The sequence below is a fragment of the Oenanthe melanoleuca genome, chromosome 10 (assembly GCF_029582105.1).
Source record: "Oenanthe melanoleuca isolate GR-GAL-2019-014 chromosome 10, OMel1.0, whole genome shotgun sequence".
NCBI lineage: Eukaryota > Metazoa > Chordata > Aves > Passeriformes > Muscicapidae > Oenanthe > Oenanthe melanoleuca.
In genome coordinates this window covers 3,247,876-3,267,325 of record NC_079344.1, presented here as the reverse complement: position 1 = coordinate 3,267,325, position 19,450 = coordinate 3,247,876, and the positions used below count along the sequence as shown (strand labels likewise).

At 37.7% G+C, this 19,450-nt stretch overlaps 1 protein-coding gene across 4 annotated transcripts in view; it reads right to left on the bottom strand.

Annotated features, from left to right (window-relative positions):
- APBA2 (amyloid beta precursor protein binding family A member 2) overlaps window positions 1-19,450 on the bottom strand; it is a 73,415-nt gene that overhangs the window by 5,160 nt on the left and 48,805 nt on the right. For 2 of the 4 annotated variants that reach the window (XM_056500256.1, XM_056500259.1), the window contains exons 4-11: window positions 18,688-18,724; window positions 13,837-13,982; window positions 12,501-12,536; window positions 10,866-10,952; window positions 7,862-8,047; window positions 5,199-5,378; window positions 3,947-4,159; window positions 3,033-3,152 (exon numbers count right to left, since the gene is read on the bottom strand). In XM_056500256.1, the coding sequence (XP_056356231.1) occupies window positions 3,033-3,152; window positions 3,947-4,159; window positions 5,199-5,378; window positions 7,862-8,047; window positions 10,866-10,952; window positions 12,501-12,536; window positions 13,837-13,982; window positions 18,688-18,724 (1,005 nt within the window). The remainder of the gene's footprint in view (window positions 1-3,032; window positions 3,153-3,946; window positions 4,160-5,198; window positions 5,379-7,861; window positions 8,048-10,865; window positions 10,953-12,500; window positions 12,537-13,836; window positions 13,983-18,687; window positions 18,725-19,450) is intronic. The other 2 variants (XM_056500260.1, XM_056500261.1) reach the window with 1 other exon arrangement.

Below are 19,450 nucleotides of genomic sequence, written 5' to 3'. Positions count from 1 at the left end.
CCTCCCAGACACTGCTAAGCCAGAAACAGAACACAGAGAAAAAAATATTCTGCATTTACAGCACACATTTAGTCACTTCTGTGTTTACAAGGGCTGACTCAAAGCAGCCTTAAGAGTTTTGTCTCCAGCCAGTAGAGCTACAACAGCTGAAGCTGGTGAGTTCAAACATAGCAGTATCTCTAAGTAAATATGATTTTATTCAGCCAGGCCTCTTTAACCTGTTGTATTTGTTGAATATGGCAACAGCTATAATAATATTAGATAAAGCAAGAGAGATCTGCTTCTTGTAAGTAAAAGTTTATATTCTATTAACTCTGTAATCTGTGAAAGGTTTCAATGCCTTAGACAAGCTGTAGCACATCAGCTGTGAAACTTAGTAGCTTTACAATCAGTTTAATTGCAACTGTCCATAGAGTAGCAAAGCATTAAGTATAAAATAGTACTAGACAAACTTTATTCTGTGTAAATGACTTAATCATAACCTGTTAAAACCAGATTTCTCCTCATCTCACTTTTATATTACACTGTTGAAACCCTGTAAATTTTTTGCCAGATTAAATGACAGTAAACAAAGGCAAGGAAGAAAGAATAAAATGTTCTGTAAAGTTTTACTGTATTTTTAGATAGCTTGTGCTAGGCTAGGGACCGTATAGATAGAGTTCTCAGAGAAAGTGAGATCTAGACTGAGAAGTGGTGTTTTATCAGCAGTACAAGTATAACTGGTAATACACAGATTTTTTTATAATCTAGAAAAAAAAATAATGTGATACTCAAGGATCAAATATAGAAAACAATAATGTGATACATATGGACCACTTGTACCTAAATAACATCATTTGAAAAGAACTGTGGCTTAATGACTTTCAGAAGATGGCTGATAGGCCATCTAATTCTCACCTCCCATCATACAACATTCATACTTGTTACATATGTATGCACAACATCCTCTTTTTCAGTATCTGCATCTGCCCAAGAGCCAGTGCAGGCAAACCCAGCTCAGATGGTGCTTCTGTGTGAGCAGAAGCTATTCTGTGTGTTTATGGGCTATTGCCACTGTAATGGCTGTGCATCCTGCACAGATGAGATAGGCAGGGTGAAAAGGAACCTCTGCAAAGCTGCTGTCAGAGGATGCACAGAAATGAGGCCCAGCTACATGGATAGTGAGGTAATGGCCTACCAGAAAGAGACATTTACTATCTCTTCTGACAAGCCATTTGTTTCTTTGCTGTGCTAATGTTGAGCCAACAAAGAATAACAACATTACTTCTGGATCCTATCATAATTTGTAACAATTGCTGGCAATTACAAAACTACTATTAAAGAGTACAGTGTCAAACTACCAGAGAGACACATATTTTCAAATGTTGAGAGTTTTTCAGAGGAAAGGATTTTACAGGCCCAGAGGTTTGTCTCCATAGCAGCCTAACAAAAGATGTTAATCTCATTATTTTGTTCACTGGCTTTCATATTCAAGCAGACTTTTCATGAATGAAATGCACTGCAAGGCTTTTTTTTTTTTTTCCCTTTCCTATATGAAAAGGATTTTTTTTTTTTTTTCTGAATTTGGTGAAGTTTATATTTGATGTCATTTGAATGTTCCATTTAGCTGGAACAAATGATGTATCCACCAGTGTGGTGACAAATGGCCAGTAGATGGAGGGAGCACACTGTGACAGAAAACATGCAGAGCCTGTAGAATTTACTAAACTGAGGCTCCAATCATGTTGGAGATGATTAGCAGGGACAGATGAATAAATAGGTTATCACCCAGACTCCCTGTCCATGTGAGGGCATGGGCTCCTGAAAACTTGCTAACCACACCACAGGGATGCTGACAGGTCCTTAAATGTATTCCCTTCTTTTGATCCTACACCAGTGGAACATACAAGATTTACAAAGGCAAGCAATTAGGAAAGAGACCAGTGCCTCAAACAGGGCACCCTCTGTGAGATCAGGTAAAACCAGATCCTGGGGTAGGAATCACTTCAGGGTGCATCCAGCTGGGCAGTGCAGCAGTGTCCTTTATATGTGACCTTAGGTAGTGTTAAACTTGGGTGGAGTAGTAACTAAGAGAGCTGCAAACCCACTCCACCTGAGCCATCTGTTTGCTGAAATGCCAGAAGGCCCTTGAACCACATCCTACCTGCTACTCTTCCAACAGAGATCTGCCAACTTCAATTGATGCATTTCACAAAACAGGGGCCAGAGCCCTTTGTCATGTGGTTTTCTATGTGAGCAGGCTGATTATCTTTTTTCCTAGACTGGAGGAAGAGGAAATGGTGATGGTTCTGCACTACAGCCAGTCTCTAATGCTAGTGTCAGTCCCAGAAAGGACAGTGACTGCCGAGCTAGTTGTGTGGGAGTTTGCTTTGGAAAGGTGTCAGAGAATGGCTTGGGAAGGAAGAACTGCAAGAGGAAGACCTTGAGCTGACTGGGTAAGTGTTCCCTGCCACATTTGCTCTCCCCCTTGTTGCTGTTATTACAGGGAAGCTGCAGAACACAGAGAATGGGTCCCTGGGCCACAACCTATACAACTTTGTAATGAGAGATTTCAATTTTATAGCTTAGTTTTAATAAGAGAAGGTCACAGTTATATTCCCTTGCCTACTACCATGTGATCCACATAAATTATGCACAGCAGAAGAAAAATTAGAAGTCTTAGTGAGTGTGTAATGAAATTTTAAAAAGAGGAACAGAAACAGATCTAAGATTAAAGTGCTAGAATTGTAAAAAACCGTTTTCAGAATAACTTTTCTTTGCAACTCTGGCACTAATGATCATGTCTTACATGATCAGGCTATTGAACCAAATAATCTGGGCTATAGATCTTGTTACTGTATTAGGTAGAAAAATCACTCAATTTCTCCCAGTGTCATCCATTTGCATTATATTACTCAGAGACTATAAGGTTTTAATAAACACTAGAAAAAGTGAAGTTATGAAAGATTCTTTCAGTACTTCCACACATTTTTTGAAGAAGAAAAAACGAAATGTAAAGGGGAAACCCCAAAATAATGAACACAGAAACTTACAATTCCATTCTGTACACTGAAGCCCAGCTGATATTTTAAGTCTGGTCGTTTTATGAGGACAGTAGTAACAGGAGGACAGCTGACAATGTTCAGTTTGACTTGTGTCTGATTCTTGAGTCCCTGTAAGATATTCCAAAAGTCAGTGTTTCTGAAATGAATCTTACTGTGCCCTCATCTGTGATTTCCTAATTGCAAGAGTGTTGAGCAGCTGATCTGAGAAAGAACAGTGAGAGTTAACAGAAACTGGTTGTTAACTTAGAGATACATTTCTCTTATTTATTTCCCAAGATATTTGGCTCAAAAACGTTAAAAATTTGCCTTTAATTACTACAGAAATTTAAACGAATCTTTCAATAAAAACCAAAACTGACTACTGCTTGCCCTTTTCCAGCATCTGGCTAATTAATTTCCTGCTTCTGCTGCTCTTGGTAAATCTGTACAGACATCAGATTTCGTTTCCATGACTAAAGATAATGCATTTTGAGATTCCACTGTGTCTGCAGATTCTTCATCTGCTCACTTGATCTGTCCTGCAGTCTACCAGCCTCCATCCATTTTATCTGCATGGAGCCCAAAAATGCATAGGAGATTTTAATCCTCATATTTTATTCTGGAGGCTATGAGGAAGCTTGAAACTTTGAAGACAGCTGAGTAACTTACCTAGGCAAGTTTTACAGACCTGGCCTCATTTGTTATAGCCCAGTAACAAAACTGCAGTCATGTTCTCCAGCCCTAAATTTCTGTGCATTATCACTCCTAAATCTCTAATTCTTCTTTTTGTTAATGGCAGATTACTGGGGTTTTTTGCAGTGATATGAAAATTGCATCTGCTGGAAGTCTACAGGATCACTTATCAGAAGATTACACCTCTGTTTACTTACAATCTACAGCATAGAGTTGTAAGTTTGGGGTACCTTTATGATCCCTTGGCATGTTGCAAGAGGTAGACCAACTAAACTGGTACCATTAATGGACATAATTTGGTCTCCAATGCTCAGTTTTCCTGAACGTGCTGCAGGGCCTCCATTCATCATGTTGGCCAGGATAACGGTGGGTAGAATGGATCCCCATCCAGATTCCACAATCACTACCCCAAGAATTTCTCCCTTCTGTTTTTCTAGCTGGAGCTGCAATTAAAAAGAAAAACATTTTTTTTTTGCTTTGATTTGTCTGACTTTGAGCATGTGTATCTCATTTGCTCCCAAATAACATCTACAAACCAAGTTCTGTTCTTTGCCATTAGGTACTAGCATGATTTCAGTGTTAATTGTGGAACACACAGCTGTTTGTTTTCAGGGGCATTCTCCACTTGTTTGTTGAAGGTCATAGAGATTTAATAAGCAAAACACTAACACCTGGGTAACTGAAGGAAGTGGTGGAACTGCATGCCAAGGGAATGAATGCTAAGGAATTTTTTGTCCATGAAACCTGGTAGCCAGAGAGGGAGACTCTAACATTTTGTGGCTAAAGCAGTGCCTGCAGCCCAGGCTTTGGTCAGCTCCACTCCTGCCAGTACTGCTCAGGCTGTCTCTTGAACTCAGGGCTTGTCTGTCCTTTTCAGGCAAGGATCTCTTATTGATTATTAATGCTATTATCTTTAATATTGTTAATTATTAAGTATACTTGTGCCTAGGATGTTCATGTAAGATCCCTGATGTAACATAAATGATACCTTACCCTGAACTGTCAGCAACCACAGAACAGCCAACACCTATGAAGTGGAACAAGAGTTTAAGTAGAAAACATGCTCTTGAAGAAAATACATGGAATTATTTTTTCTCAAATGTGGAAAGACAGGGAATGCTGATGGCCAGCTGAGTTCTGCTGAGGTTATGTATTGCAGAAAACCACAACTCTCTCAGCTCTTTCTGTGTCTGTACTTAGGTGAAACATAAAATTACCTTACACTGAGTACTGTGAATAACAGAGAGCTTATCTAGCTCAGATGTAAATGTACTATTCTGATCAATGGAAACAGAAAGGTCCTGAACATGAAAACAAGAAATCTTAATAATGCATAAAGCATACACAGGACTGACAAAGGACACATCTTGAAATTGTAACATCATCCTTATAAATGCCAAAAAATAGTTCTGAGATCTACATTACTCTGGAAAAAAAAAAAAAAAAAGATCAATCTGAAATCAAAATCCAAAACTAGTTTACCTCTTTGCAGTTTTCTGAATTGGAGAAGTGTATGAGATCATCATTGTACATCTCTTGGGTATTGATGATGTCACTGTATTCTTTCTGACTGAGATCCTCTGGGTTAATTCCATTGGCTCTTAAAAATTCTTGGTAAGCCACACTGAAAGCCTGACCAATTGACTGAGCTATGAGCTGTGCCTAGAATGTAGAAAAAACAGCTCAGAGAAAGGACAGATTAACAGTTTACCAATGAAACCACAAGAAACAAGCAGAAAGATTGGATTTTAAAACAGAATCAAAATAAGGATCTTGCAGAGTTTCTGTGTGAAGTCTCTTTAAGGTCTGTTGTGCAGAAAGAACCCATTACATCCAAAATCAAATTGCAAACTCCGTTAAAATCCCCTGCTGCTCTCCCCTCCTCAGTACATTTCAGCAGCAAGCAGCCATATGCTGCTCATGTACCCATTCCAATAAACACTGGAGAGCCCTGGCTTCAGCCCAGCCTGGAAGAGTGCCACAAGCCCTGCCTCTGAACACAGTATGCCTGCAGGGCTGGGGAGAGGAGGGATGCTCTGCTTGCACATGCCTGCACTGTGTGCACTGATGATTCTGGTTGTGGTGACACCTGCTGCTTTTCCACCTTGGTTTTCCAGGACTGAAAACACTGCTTCAACACAGCCATCTGCTCCCCTATCACTGTCCCACATTCCCAGCAAACCAGTAATATCCCTGCTTACCCACTGCACAGCTAGGACAGCTATTCCCATTAACACCTGGACTAGTAATGTCAGTGATCATTTCAGGAATGCAGCCACGATTAAAACTTGCTAATGTTGAGAACACCCATTCAAGTCCCCTTGTCTTTCTTAAATTTTGGAGCACTTATCTGCACATTCCACTAGATGGCAAGGGAACACAGAGAAAAAGATCATTAAAAGGAATGTTTAGTCCGCTTTTTCTACACTTAAATTATTTTTTCCCCACTCTGAGTTTACCGCAGCTCATAGGAGAATGCCATGTTGAATTTTGTATATTTGTGGGTCATCATTTGTGGGTTCATTGGGGCATATGAGTAACTCCTGATTATATGAGGCATTAATTGTACCTTACACTCCCTAAAAATATTACTAATCAAACCTGTATTCTGGAAAAGCAGCACAACTTCTTACACAGCCAGTACATTTTAAATGCATTTTGAATGCATGGGGTTTTCTGGACATTATAAATCTCTACCTTCTTACAATCTACTGGTCAGGTGTTTTCTTTGAAGCTGAAACGTTGTTTCCTTATTTCATTTGTACTGCTGTGCACAAAAGCACCAATCTGCTTGACTGGAAAATGATTTCAGGAAATCAAGGACATAAGTAACCTAACCAGTCACCAATTGTTTCTTCATATTTTAAAATTTATTTTCAAGTCTTTGCTCTATACCAAGAGGTTTGTACAGAATGACATAATATGCTGACTTGGAAGGGACCCATCAGGATCATCCAACTCCTGGCTCTGCACAGGATATCCCTAAAATTCCACCCTGTGCACCTAACAGCATTGTCTGAACATTTCTAGAAATGGGTCAGGCTTGGTGCTATGACCACTGCCCTGGGCAGTATGGTAGTAGAGAAGCACTCAGGACATTTTCATATCATTCCATTATTAAAGTTCATCACCAGTCCTCACTGAGTGCTTCTGATCTCCATTAGCACTGCTGTCTCTGTAGTTCATCCTCTGCTTTTGCCTTCATTCTACATTCTCTAAACCAACATCTCCAGATGTCATGTTCTGTTCTATTGCTGCCAGTAAGAGTCAGTTCTCACATCTTAATTTCATCTCTATCTCTGAGGTCTTGTGAATGTTTATGGAAGTCTTCAGCATTATGCACACTTAGAGATAATGTAATTAAGTTGCATGAAAAGGTTACCAAAGGAAAGCTGTGACAGAACTGAGCTAACTAGGTCTCAGAGCAACCCCAGTCCAGCACTCTAACCTTTACTCAATGCCATTTCTCCTTCACAGGCTTAATTGCTTCAAAATAATGAAAATTGATTGCTTAGCTCAAAATATATGCAACCTCTGAGTTATCACTGTCTGACCCAAAGACCTCCATTATTTTTAAATTTGTATTATACTTAAATATATACCTAGAAATAATATCTATAGCTGTTCCTATAACAACAGTGATGACAAATATTTAGTACTGCCTCTTACTGTCAAGTTAGAAACAGACAACAAATTTTGCTTTTCTGTTTTACTGCCTTGCTATATTTTTCCACATATGTTTTAGGTTGAAGTCCCTTGCTCTTCCACTTCTATGATTCTATATTAAAAATCTAATTTGTAATTTTTGCTAGGGATGGAAAAAAGAACTGAAACTGTTGAATGTGTTCCTAAACATCAAAGGATCAAGTTAAAAGGATGTCCAGAATGGTTCCACCTCATTCCTAGCACCTGGAGGCACATATGTGTCATTTTGTGTCAAATCACTGGACTAAAGAATACAATCCAAGATGAATGATCAATTTGATATCCCACAGGTTAATTTTGCCCATGAACGGCCATTGACTTCAGAGATCTCTACACATTGCTCAAATTAATCGATTTAAATTAACGCTGTTTAATTAATTGATTCATTAATTGATTTAATTAATGCATGTAGTTTAAATTAATGGATTCCATTTACTCACATCCTCTGATTCAAAGACATGGCAGATCATTTTGTACTGCTTCTTGCCCTCCTGGGCGCCGGGGGTGGTCTCGATGCAGTCCTGGGAGGCGGAGCGGGGCATGCGGCGCCGCGCCATCAGCACCACGATGTTGCCGATGTCGGCGATGTAGGAGATGGTGCGCAGCGCGTGGTCCATCATGGTTTCCTGCACAGAGCAAGGACAAACACAGCAGTTCTCCATGCCTGCTGCTCTCCTGCCAGCACTGAGCTGCCCTCTCCCTGACAGCACTTTCTGTGGGCCCAGACTGGATATTCCCTTCCGTCGGAGGGAAGCAGAGCGGCTGCTCAAGCCATTGGCTTCAATGGAAGTGTTGCCTGAGCAAATACAGCATGGCTGCTACTGTGCTACTGTTTTACATTTATTTTCATGCTGTTGAAAAATTATCATGAAAGTATTATGGAAAATTATTTACATATTTTGGTGTTATTTTGTTGTTGAACTGTTCTTAAAGAAATAGAAAGGGTACATTTGAAAATTGCTTCTGGCTGGAGTCACTGGTCAGATTGGAGAGATTTTCCAGGCTTTTATCTATTGCTCAAACTAGACACAACCAGAAGCATAATAGTTGTTGATTTAAACTAGTCGAGGATGTGTCCGACTGTCCCTGAACAGCTAAAAGCATCCACCAAATTCCATCTTAATTGGAACAATATAATTTGCAATTTTAATAATTTATATAAGCAGCAGCATTCTTTATGTAAACAGTTTGGCACTAATTTAGCATTAGCCTAAAGAATTTCTTGAGGCCTAAGGAAGAAGGATTTTTCTTCAAGTGAACAAAAGTAATTGTTTTATGAAATTCAGTACAAGTTTTTGACAGACAAATCTATAAATTGTCATTGTTTCTTAGAACCACTTGTCTTGCTGAAGATAATCACTACCCATAAAATTATTGTAATGATTCTTCTCAGGCTTGAAATAATGCTTATCCCTAACCTATGAAAAGTAATCATGGTTAAGAGGTGGTTTAGGGAGTGTCTCTAAGGGCTGCAGGAGCTCAGGAGGATTTACAGCACTTCTGTCAGAATGGAGAAACATTTTATAATGGACATCTCTCAGCAGGATGTTGGGAGCTCTGCAGAGGTAATTGCTTTTCAGCAGTGTGCACTAAGTATAGAGTAAGGGTGTAATCAGACATGCAGTGTGCACAAGAGTGAATGCATTGGGAAAATGAAGGTGTTTTATCTCACCTGCCAAGAAAGGCTTTATGCCTGTATCATCACACAGATGTTACTCAAAGGGTTTGAGTCTTTTTTATTTTCCCCTTGTAGGGGTGAAAGCAATCATTCCCCCCATCCCTCCCACATTTTTCCTGTTAAGAATAAGGCAAATACTATCTAGTGACTGTAAACATGAGTTTACTTTTGACTTACTTCTGACTTGACTTTTTCCTTTCTCTCTCCATATTCCATTGTACTCAGTTTTCCATTACCAATACCTCTTTTTCACCCCTCTCCTTTATTACTTTCCCATAAATCCCTCAATCTTTGCCCATTGTCCTCTCTGTTCTTTCCCTTATCTCTTTTCTAGTCCCATCCTTGTTGTCCTTATATTTGTCCTTAGAAATTCAGCCTCTCTCAGGCTTTTCTGAAACAATTGTTCTTTTCTCCTGTCTAGATTGCTCTTTCTCAGATTCTCTCTTCTTTTCCATGGGATTCTTTTAAAACCATCTTTGTTGTTTCTCCTGAATTTTGTTATAGCTCTCTGAAAGACACACTGTAAAAATAAACCCAAACAAAACCATGAAAGGATAGTAATGTTGTCCTAAATTTCAGGAAGAAGAAGGTGTTTCATAGTCTCCATTGTTAGAAAAACAATTATAATTAAAACAAAAACCCTAAATCTAGAGTGCTACATTTATCTTTCTTCAAGTGTCTCCTATAGTTTCAGCTAATTTCTTAATTTAGCCATATTTCTGAGCTCTGATCTGATACACCAAGTTACAAGTTCAATAACCATGTTCTCTTTCTATTTTCCAAGTTGTTTAGAAAATACTGAATGTACTACATTAGAGTCATATGTTTGTGAGTCTCACTCTGCCCTTTTTTACATTGCCACATAAATGGCAATATATCAGGCATAACTACACTCTGAAGTTTTTATAAGCCTGCTTCTATCCCTAAATATATATCTAAATCATACAATCTAGAAAATTTTATAAGATATTAAAGCCTTATTTAAGTAAAGAGATGGCTGGTGCTGCTTCTGAGCCATGGACAAATATATCACCTAAACAAAAGAAATTATTGACTTGACATGATTTACTTCTGACAAAATGTTGTTAAAATTGCCCTTTTCAACACCTCTCACAAGAATGAAAATTTGAAGACTTCCTGTAAGTATGGTCAAAGTTAAGAGATCTTGTGAGATTACTAAATATTGGGATCCATGTATAAATTCTGTGTATTTAGTTATAAATTCCTCAAAAACTCCTTTTATGAAGATCACCTCTTGTTGAATATACAAGCATTCCTAGAAGTTGAGGCTGATCATTGCTGTGGTCTCCAGATGCTGCTTTAATATGAATGATTAATAATTTACTTTAGGCACGAGGACGGTGGCTCAGTTGTGATTTATGGAAAAAAAATGAGATTAAATGTTTAAAATGGCAGGATATGAATGGCTTAGTCAAAGCAGCAAATACTTCCCTGTTGGACTGTAAATCTGAGTTCTGAAGCTGTTCCAGAGGAGTGGTGTACATGCATTCTGAAAGGCTTTTGAATCTTTTTTTAAATTGAAATTAATTCCAGCTCAATTATAGCAACATGTGGACATCTTCCAATACATCAAATAAGCAAAATAGGTGTCAGTCTTACTATATTGGAAAGTGTTAGAACAATAGGAGCTCTTTCTGAATACTCTGAATACCTGCATTTGTCTAGGTTCAATAAAGTGTCCCACTAATTGTATAAGAGCACAGTCTAACTCAACATTATTCTCCAGGAGTTTAAATCCAACTTACCTGTGTGTCTGCATTTAGAACTTTGATTCTCTGTGTGGAGATGAACAGATCCACTTCAGTCAAGGCCTGGGAATCTCCCTCTGAGGTCTAAAATACAGAGTCTTTGTTATAAGGGGATTTTTATTTTCACAATGACAAATTCACTGACTGCTTCAAGCATAATGTGATGTGAGGCAACTGCACTAAACCATTACAGAGCTGGCTAATCAAAGGTGTTTCTAAAGACATGCAAAGAGTACATTTATTGCATAGACAGTGAAGCCTACTCTGATCTTCTGGGTATGAGGGAATATTTGGAGCCTGTGGGATTGACAGCACAAGTATGAAAATTCTCTATTTATAGCCAAAACAGGTGAAAAAGTATGGCTGTTTTTTCCTCGCTTTCTCACTGATGCACTTCAGTACTTGAGGCACCAGACTTGAGAAAGTAGGAGAACTGAGAAGGTGACTTAGACCCCATCAGCTGTTTAGCCCTTGCTACCTTCAGTGAGCTCACCAAAAAAAAGAGAAAACTGATGCTCAGTACTGTGGTGGGGTTTAGGAATTTTTTTTAAGATTTTTGGTTTTTTCCTATAAAACAAAGAACTGAGCACTGAACTAATACTTCTCTCATATCGCAGAAGGCTGTCAGGGGACTTTTAGACCACAATTTCTTCTGAGCACTGGTCACTAGGGAAACACTTCCATACCCCATCAGAGGGCATGGTCACAGGGCAAGAGGGATTACAATGTGATGTCTTGCTCCAGTGTGACTCCTGGCTCTGTTCACTTGAGAAAACAGGAGAAGAGGTGGCAAAGCAGCTGCTACCTCTCACAGAAGCACTGTCCAAGAGCTTTCCCAATTCTCTAGTCCAGCAGGAACATATGGATTGCTCCAGGCTGCTTGGCCACAGGGTACCACTGCAGCTGGTATTGGGCAGCAGCCTCAGAATGGCCACAGATTGCCTCAGCCTGGGCTAAAGGCAGGCACCAGTCCCCAGGTCAGACACTGACTCATGATGAGAATGATGTACTTGCTAATCTTTTTTGGCATTATAAAGGCTTAGCTATGCCTATAATTAATTTAGATTAATTTTATTTAAATTATCTTCTAGCAAAATACAAAGCAAGAACATACTTTGGCAGACTCTACTTGTATTGCTTCCATCCTTATGGTGATATTTTTGTCAACTGTATTTTGTTATCTGAAGTATTGTTTTTAACTGAGTGCAATGTTTCCTGTATGAATTGTTCCAGCTACTACGTGGTGAATTTATTTTGCTTTTAAGTGTCAACAATAATCTAATAAATATACAGTAAGTCACAGGCACAGGAAGTATGTCTTATTGCTTTAGTTAGTAAAATCAAAATAAGCATTACATTCAAAAACATCTGCCAGATAACAATGGCTGTACATCTGGAGTAAACAAATCACAGGTATTCAACAGGAGAAGGGCAGCAGACAGGCACTCCAGCAAATGAACAATGAAGAAAATGAGTTCATTTTACTCCATTCAATATTCTACTGTGGAACAAAGAAGAAACGAAAATGACAACTTTATGAGGATCTGAAATGAAAGACATGGCACTCCATGGAAAACAAGGACAACAAAAATGTAAGTAAACATTAGCATTCAAGAAAAACAGTTTACACACCGCTTTTTTCTTGATTTTAGCCGCCTTTTGCATCCTCTGAGGAGTAGCATAAAAAAAAGAATGCAGACAGATGTACACACGGGGAAAGAGAAAAGACAGTGTGGGAAGTCAGGGGAACTTTGACTGTGAATCCAGACTGCTGAAAAGTAAAAAACTGGGAGCAGTGAGGGAAGGATGTGCAAGAGAGAAAGATTTGTTTGTACCTTATGCAGTTCTCAAGCATAACTGGATTTCATGGCATTATCTATGTTGACAATTGATTATAAAACAATCAGTACCAAAGTCTTGTCTGTTATCAGCTGCTCCCAACATTTATCCTCCCAAATTTACAGCAGCCAAAAATGGCAGCACATGGAACTTAAACATCTTAAAGGTTTTGTCTCCATCACACATCTACATGTAACTGTTGAACAAAACACAGCTCAAGTTCCCTGCCATGGCTGTGTAGAGTACTCAAGTACCCCTGACAGATTAGGGTTGGTATTAATACATAAAACAGTTTTTAGGGAGTTAATTGCAATCAACAATTACTGTAGCTTGAGATATCACAGTATGCTAAATAGAAACAGAAAAGTTTGGAAAGTTTAAAGAGCTTGACCTTTCTTGGATTCCATTTCTTTCTAAATGCTAAATCAATCATCAGTCATGACAATCTCTAAGTGGCCTTTCCAAACCTGTTTCCTTCAAAACCATGCAAATTTTAGAAATTAAATATTTCATTGACTATGCACATACTTTTTCTCCTAGCATTTAAATCTGCCTCTAACAGTGTGTTTATTCAGATGAGGTATTTACAGCAGAGGTAAAATAACTTTTAAAATGAAAATTCCCTACTAAGATTCTTAACCAAAAAAACTGTTTTCTTTACACAGCTGTATGAAGCAGTGTATAATACATTATTTACAAAGAAATTGTTCACTGTATATAATATCAAATCCAAACAATAGCAATGAATATCCTTGTCTAAAAAAAGTCATAATATAAGTAATAATATTGAGACTAATTTTCTAAATTTGTAATAAGTTAAAGGAAGTAATTACAGAAGAGTAAAACCACAGTCAAATGAATAACCTACTGGAATATTTTCTAATTGCAATCTGCAATTTGTCTCTCATACTTGAATTTGTTAAACAGTCTTCACAGAATTTTGAATAGACTCCAAAATAATTTATATTTTGCTGTATGTATTACTACTGTAAACTAATGGTATTTACAATACTGATCTCTACTTACCCAACTGCACCTCAGGAGAGGTTTGAGGCTGCAGACTCTGCACCATTCAGGATCAGCTGTTAAAGGATCAGAGAGTATTCTGCAGCCCACAGAGATGCCCTACCTTGACACGGCTCACTGCCTCCTGGGCCTGCATCATGCGGATGTTTTTGGAAGGGTTGCGCTCCGACAGCAGCTGGGTGGAGCCCAGGTAATTGGCTGCAAAGATGATTCCATCAATGAGGTCCTCAGGTTCACAGGGTCCTGGAACTGACAGGAGATGAGGAATTGAATAATGGATATTGAGGCTTGACCAACCTTTCTAATACTGGGACTATGCTCACCATCCACTTTATTCAGCTGTTAAGCTTTACATCCAACTTGATTAGATTGACAGTAGAGTCATTCCAGAGTTTGGCTGAAACCTCTTGATAGTGAACATTTTTTATTCCTCAACAGTTCTATAAAAGAAATGTGCTTTGAGCTAGATCTACTTGATGACCTTCTAATGCATTTTTTTTAAACTATAAAAAAATCTCGAGTGAGGATAAAAATGACACTGAAGGGGAATGTTAATTTTAAAAAAAAGGTTTATTGTTCAGTGCTCAATTTATTTATAATCAAATCAATGTGGAAGATTATTATGTGGAAAAGAAAAAAAAATATATGGCATGCTATGCTGATTAAATGTACTGAAATAGTGGTTTACACATACATCTTTTAGTGAGCTTCCCTATCCTTTGTATTCCCATCTAATTTAGCAAGTCTGCCAACAGAATATTAACATGATTAAAAGGAGTGACTTTCCACTTTAGGCAGTGTTGCTAACACTTATTCATCCCTGCAGATCTCAAATCCACCTGCCAGAAATCTCAATCCCCAGCCAAAACCCACAGTCTTTGTAATTCAATACTTAAGGTATATAAACATGTAGATATATATTTATACCAGTTCTGTACTCTTCAGAGACCTGAGATTAATTAACAATGCTCACACAAATTGAAGTTATTTGGTTTGCTATCAAATACCATAGTTCTAATGCTCAAAAGGATAATTTTATACCACAGAACACATTTGATTTAGCTCACATCTGTGCAAATCCAGTAATGCTTTAGATCTTCATTAGAACTCAGAATAGAATTCTGTGGAATTTAAAATTTTCAAAGTATTGGGAAAGCATAAAAAAATATCTTGACAATCTCCACTAGAAGCATGAAAATCCTCAAAGAAATCCTTGAGAAGCCAGTAATTTAGAAATCATTAAAATTCTTCATAAAGGCCAAGTCTTTCAATACCTCAAAAAACAATCTTTGCTCTTGCAGCCTTAATTCATTAAAAGAAATCAAAGAAAATGAAAATTCTACAAGCACTCCATTCCTGTATCACTGTATCAGGATTCCTCCATATCCTGTTCCCTTTGCTTACATCTCTGTACCATTATGTTTTTCAGCAGATGGATGGTGTATTTTGTATGGTGCCTCTTCTGATGGTGTTATTCATTTGTCTCTTCAGGTCTAAAATTTAATCTCATACATCTGTACTTCTTCCAGCATGCAACAAAATAGTAATGCTGTATGATATTGACATCTTGTTTCAAGGGCAGTAGAGAGGGAAATTAATTAATGATGTGAATTTAATGTTAAGGTAGCAAAACTTCATTAGATACCTGCATCAGCACGCTCACTCAAAATTAAAGTTGCTTTAATTTTGTTTTCTTTCATTCACTTCAGGCTAAGTAAATGAGGCTAAATTAAATCAAGATTGCTTTAACTCTGAAATAGGCTTACACACATGTTTAAATGAGTTTAAGTAAACTCCCTTAGTAGGTAATTTAAATTAATTTTCTTGATGTGTTTGTGTCTGAAGACAAGTAAAACTGCAATTCTTTGTGCAAATTCTCATACAATCATTGCTACATCGAGCAAAATGCCCAGGGTATCTCTGGAGTCTGTGCAACCTATGGATGTTACAAAGGAAAAAAAACACTTCTCATGTCTTGGCTGTTTGTCATAGCAATGGTGTTTTAAACTAATTTGCATGAAAAAATTCTTGAGCATGGAAGTAATCTAGGGTGTTAAGCAATTTTATAATCCTAATGTTATTTATTTGGATTCCTTAAGGCTGGGGCTTTTTTTGTTGGATGTCATTGCATTGTCTCTTCATAGCTTTAAAAAATTATGTTTTGCAGAATCATTATACTAGCAAAAAAGTCAGCTGCATTATGTATAAACCAACAGTGTGCAGAAAATGCTTACAGCAGTAGATAATACAGAAAAAAAAAAAAAAGACCAGAAAAAAAACCCCAAAAACATGTTGGTCAGAAAACATTTCCAACATACATTTCCCATCATGAAGGCAATGTAAGCAACTGCCAGCTAAAACAAGACAACTCTTGGAAGGATGGAATGGTGTTGGAAATTGCCAGGGTCAAATTAGGTCACCTGGGTGTTTTCTTCCCTTATCTCTGCTTTAAATAATGCAAAAATGCAGACTTGGCTGAGGTCCCAGCTCATCAGAGCACTTAAGTATGCCCTTGACTGCAAGCTGTGTAAGGCTTACTGATGAGGAAAGGAAGAAGGAACAGGTTTCAAACATGAAGGTTAGTTTGATGTGAGCAAAGATTGCAATTTTATTCTGAATATCGGTGCTTAAACGTTAGATAACTATTTCTGAAAAATCTAACTGCAAATTTCTGCACTTGTCAAAGCACTAGAGATTACTTGGCTTTCTGCTGATCCACAAATGTAACAAATATAAAGGTATTTCTAGACTGAGTAGACTAGGTCTAAACATTTTTAAATTAATGTTTGTATTCATAAATAAGAAAAAAGGAAAACCCAACCAAAAAAAAAAATTTAGCATAACTGAATTCATGAATCTGTTAGGAATGCCTTTTTACATCTACCTAATATCATGTAAGTCAAGGATTCAGACAGTGTTTAGAATCTGCACTCTGAGCACAGAAGTTCAGTTTCCTGCTGAACTCTCAGACTCCATGAAATCACTGAGATTTTGGGATGTGTGGCACAGTAGCAGATTTTTCATAAGCAGAAAATGGACACAGGGCATAAGTCACCTTCCAGAATGCCTGTCTACAACTCCCATTTTCTGACTGACTTTTTTACTTCATTATGCTTGTTACTGTGTAAGGGAGTAAGATTTTTGGTGACAGGACAGAGTGCAGAAAAGCCAGAACCACTGAACATAGAACTACTCCTATGATCATGTAGAGGTACTATTACTGAAACAATTCTAACAGCAAAGGACACTTAGATATGATAGATTAAAAGATAACTTTTATGTTCACCTGGCATATGAAAAATATTATGTATCAATAGGAACATAGATATAGCTTTGGTAGTTAAGGAGTTATGCTGAAAGTGCTTTAAAACTGAATAGGAATATAACCAGAATGTGGTTGTGGTATTGCTATCAAAGCTCAGGGAACAGCAGAGTTAGCTGGCAGAATCTTTTCTTACATGCAGAAAGGTCCTGTACTTTTTGGGACTCTACACACAAATTAATAACAAAACCTATGTTTTTCTCTGAGTTCAGAGAGCAGTTGTGTAAGCTATCATAAGCTCCTAGTGAGCCATCTATTTATTTGCCTTAGCCAATGCTATCTATACCTGCAATAGAAGAATCCTAATAGACAGCTTATCCTCATATACTGTGCCACTACAGAAAAAACCAGAGCAAGCAAAATGATTGAACTAAAAAAAGGTATTATATTATGTAAAGGATATCCTGACCCCTTCCCAGCAGAGTAGTGAGCTGGCTGGTATGTAAAGAAAAAGACACAACCTTTTCATCCCAGTAAAATTAAAATGTGCAGCTGTATCTGCAGTGCCATGAGGGGGGAGTTGTCTTGCTGGCTTTAAAGTTCTGTGCACACTGGCCTTGCTTTGTGCTTGTCCACTATACAATCAGCAGATGCTTATTACAAAGCATCAGCTTACTTTCTTGTCTCTGCCACCCTCAGGGAGTGCATTTAAATGTACTTCTATTTAGGGCCTGTTAGCTAGTACATGCCAAGTGTTCCATGTAATATCCCTCAGATATCAACCTGAAGGGACAATCTTTGAACTCTACATTTATATTCTAGTTCTTTAAGTAAATTACTGAAACAGAAAATGCTTGTCAAGATGGTGAGATCAGGGAATAAAAGAAAAATGTGTTGGACATCCTAATATTATTCTAAATTGAATTAAGTTTTCCCTGAGTTAAGAATGGCATTAGAAATTAATTTTTTCACATTCTTTTAAGGCTTCTATTATATGTGTTCATGGCAGATCTAAGGTATCCAATTCTTGAAAGTGTCCTATTCTCTTTTCTCACTTTAGAGTGTAGTCATTTTCTTTTCAAGAAGAAGAGCTGTGTGCATTTTCCCTATAAAAAGTTCTTCAGCTGTCTGTGAATCAGAGAATGGTAATGTTTTTCAGTACAATCCTGTTTAATTTCTGTCTACCTGCTTGTGTTAATAAATCAACTAATTTTTCTTCAAACAGAATATATGTAATAGCACTCCAGAAGAGACTGAAGAAACACCTGAAAGCTTTACTCTCCTGAACAGGGGATTGTGTTACCATTGTTTGGTCAGTTCAGGAGAACCTTTCCATTTGTGCTGACACTGAGGTTCCTAGAGTGCAATAATGGGCCCTGAAGAACACAGTGCTCTTACATATTCATAAATCTCCTGCTGGGGCCCACTGTTACACCATTTTTAACCCCTTTCAGATATGTAACCATTCTTCATTTTCACCTGAATCCTTCTGGGAGCTCCACCTGCTTCTTTTTATCACCACTAGCTTCCCATTGCCATAAGGAGGGTGAAAATGTTAAATACTTCCATACTTGAACTTCTCAGCTGTGTTCTCTTGGGTTTTACTGGTTTCTAGAACTGTGATCTTTTATATATATCAAAGTGTTTGCTTCCACTTTATCCCAATCTAGCTATGAATGATGTCAAACTTACCATCAACAAAACTTGGAAAGGAAGACACTTTCTTCGTCTGTGGAGAAATAAAAATAATATAGCTGAAACAAAATAACTTTCACACAATTAAGTGAATTTTTATTATATTTAAACAGCTGACCACTGTCACAGAGGCACTGTTTAGCACACTGAACATATTACATTGCAGCCATTAACCCAACCTAACTGCTACACAGTGCTCTCTACTTGGGAGTCTCAAAGTATTTTAAGGCCCCACCAGACAAAAAAATAAGGGAGGCCATGAAAATGGCCTAGGAAGTCAGATGTTAAAGGAACAATACAAACCAGCAGTTCCCAATAAAATCAGTTGCCTACTAGATAATATTGTCTATTAGTGATAACCCAAATTTCCAATAAAGAACATTTAACAATGTTTACAAAGCAAGATTCTGGGTCAAGTGAATGAAAATAACTGCCCCTGACTTCTCAGTACATAGAATTACACTTAATCTTAGCAGGGGCCATAACAGTGCTCTTCTTAGGCTACTGTCCCTTGTCACAATGAACACATACAGTCTTTCCATTCTCTGTTTTTTCCCCATCCTCCTCAGTCATTCCCATTTCCAGGAAAGAATCTGATTTCTCCATTATGGGAAATGTGCCTCTTGGTTAATATAACAGGCTACAGGCTAAATATGTTATGGTTTTGAGATACTCTTCTGCTTTTAAGTCTTAATTTCATTTCATTGTGTCTAGCCCCAAGGATAACTCATTCTGCATTCTCAGATGCATTTTTTGCTCC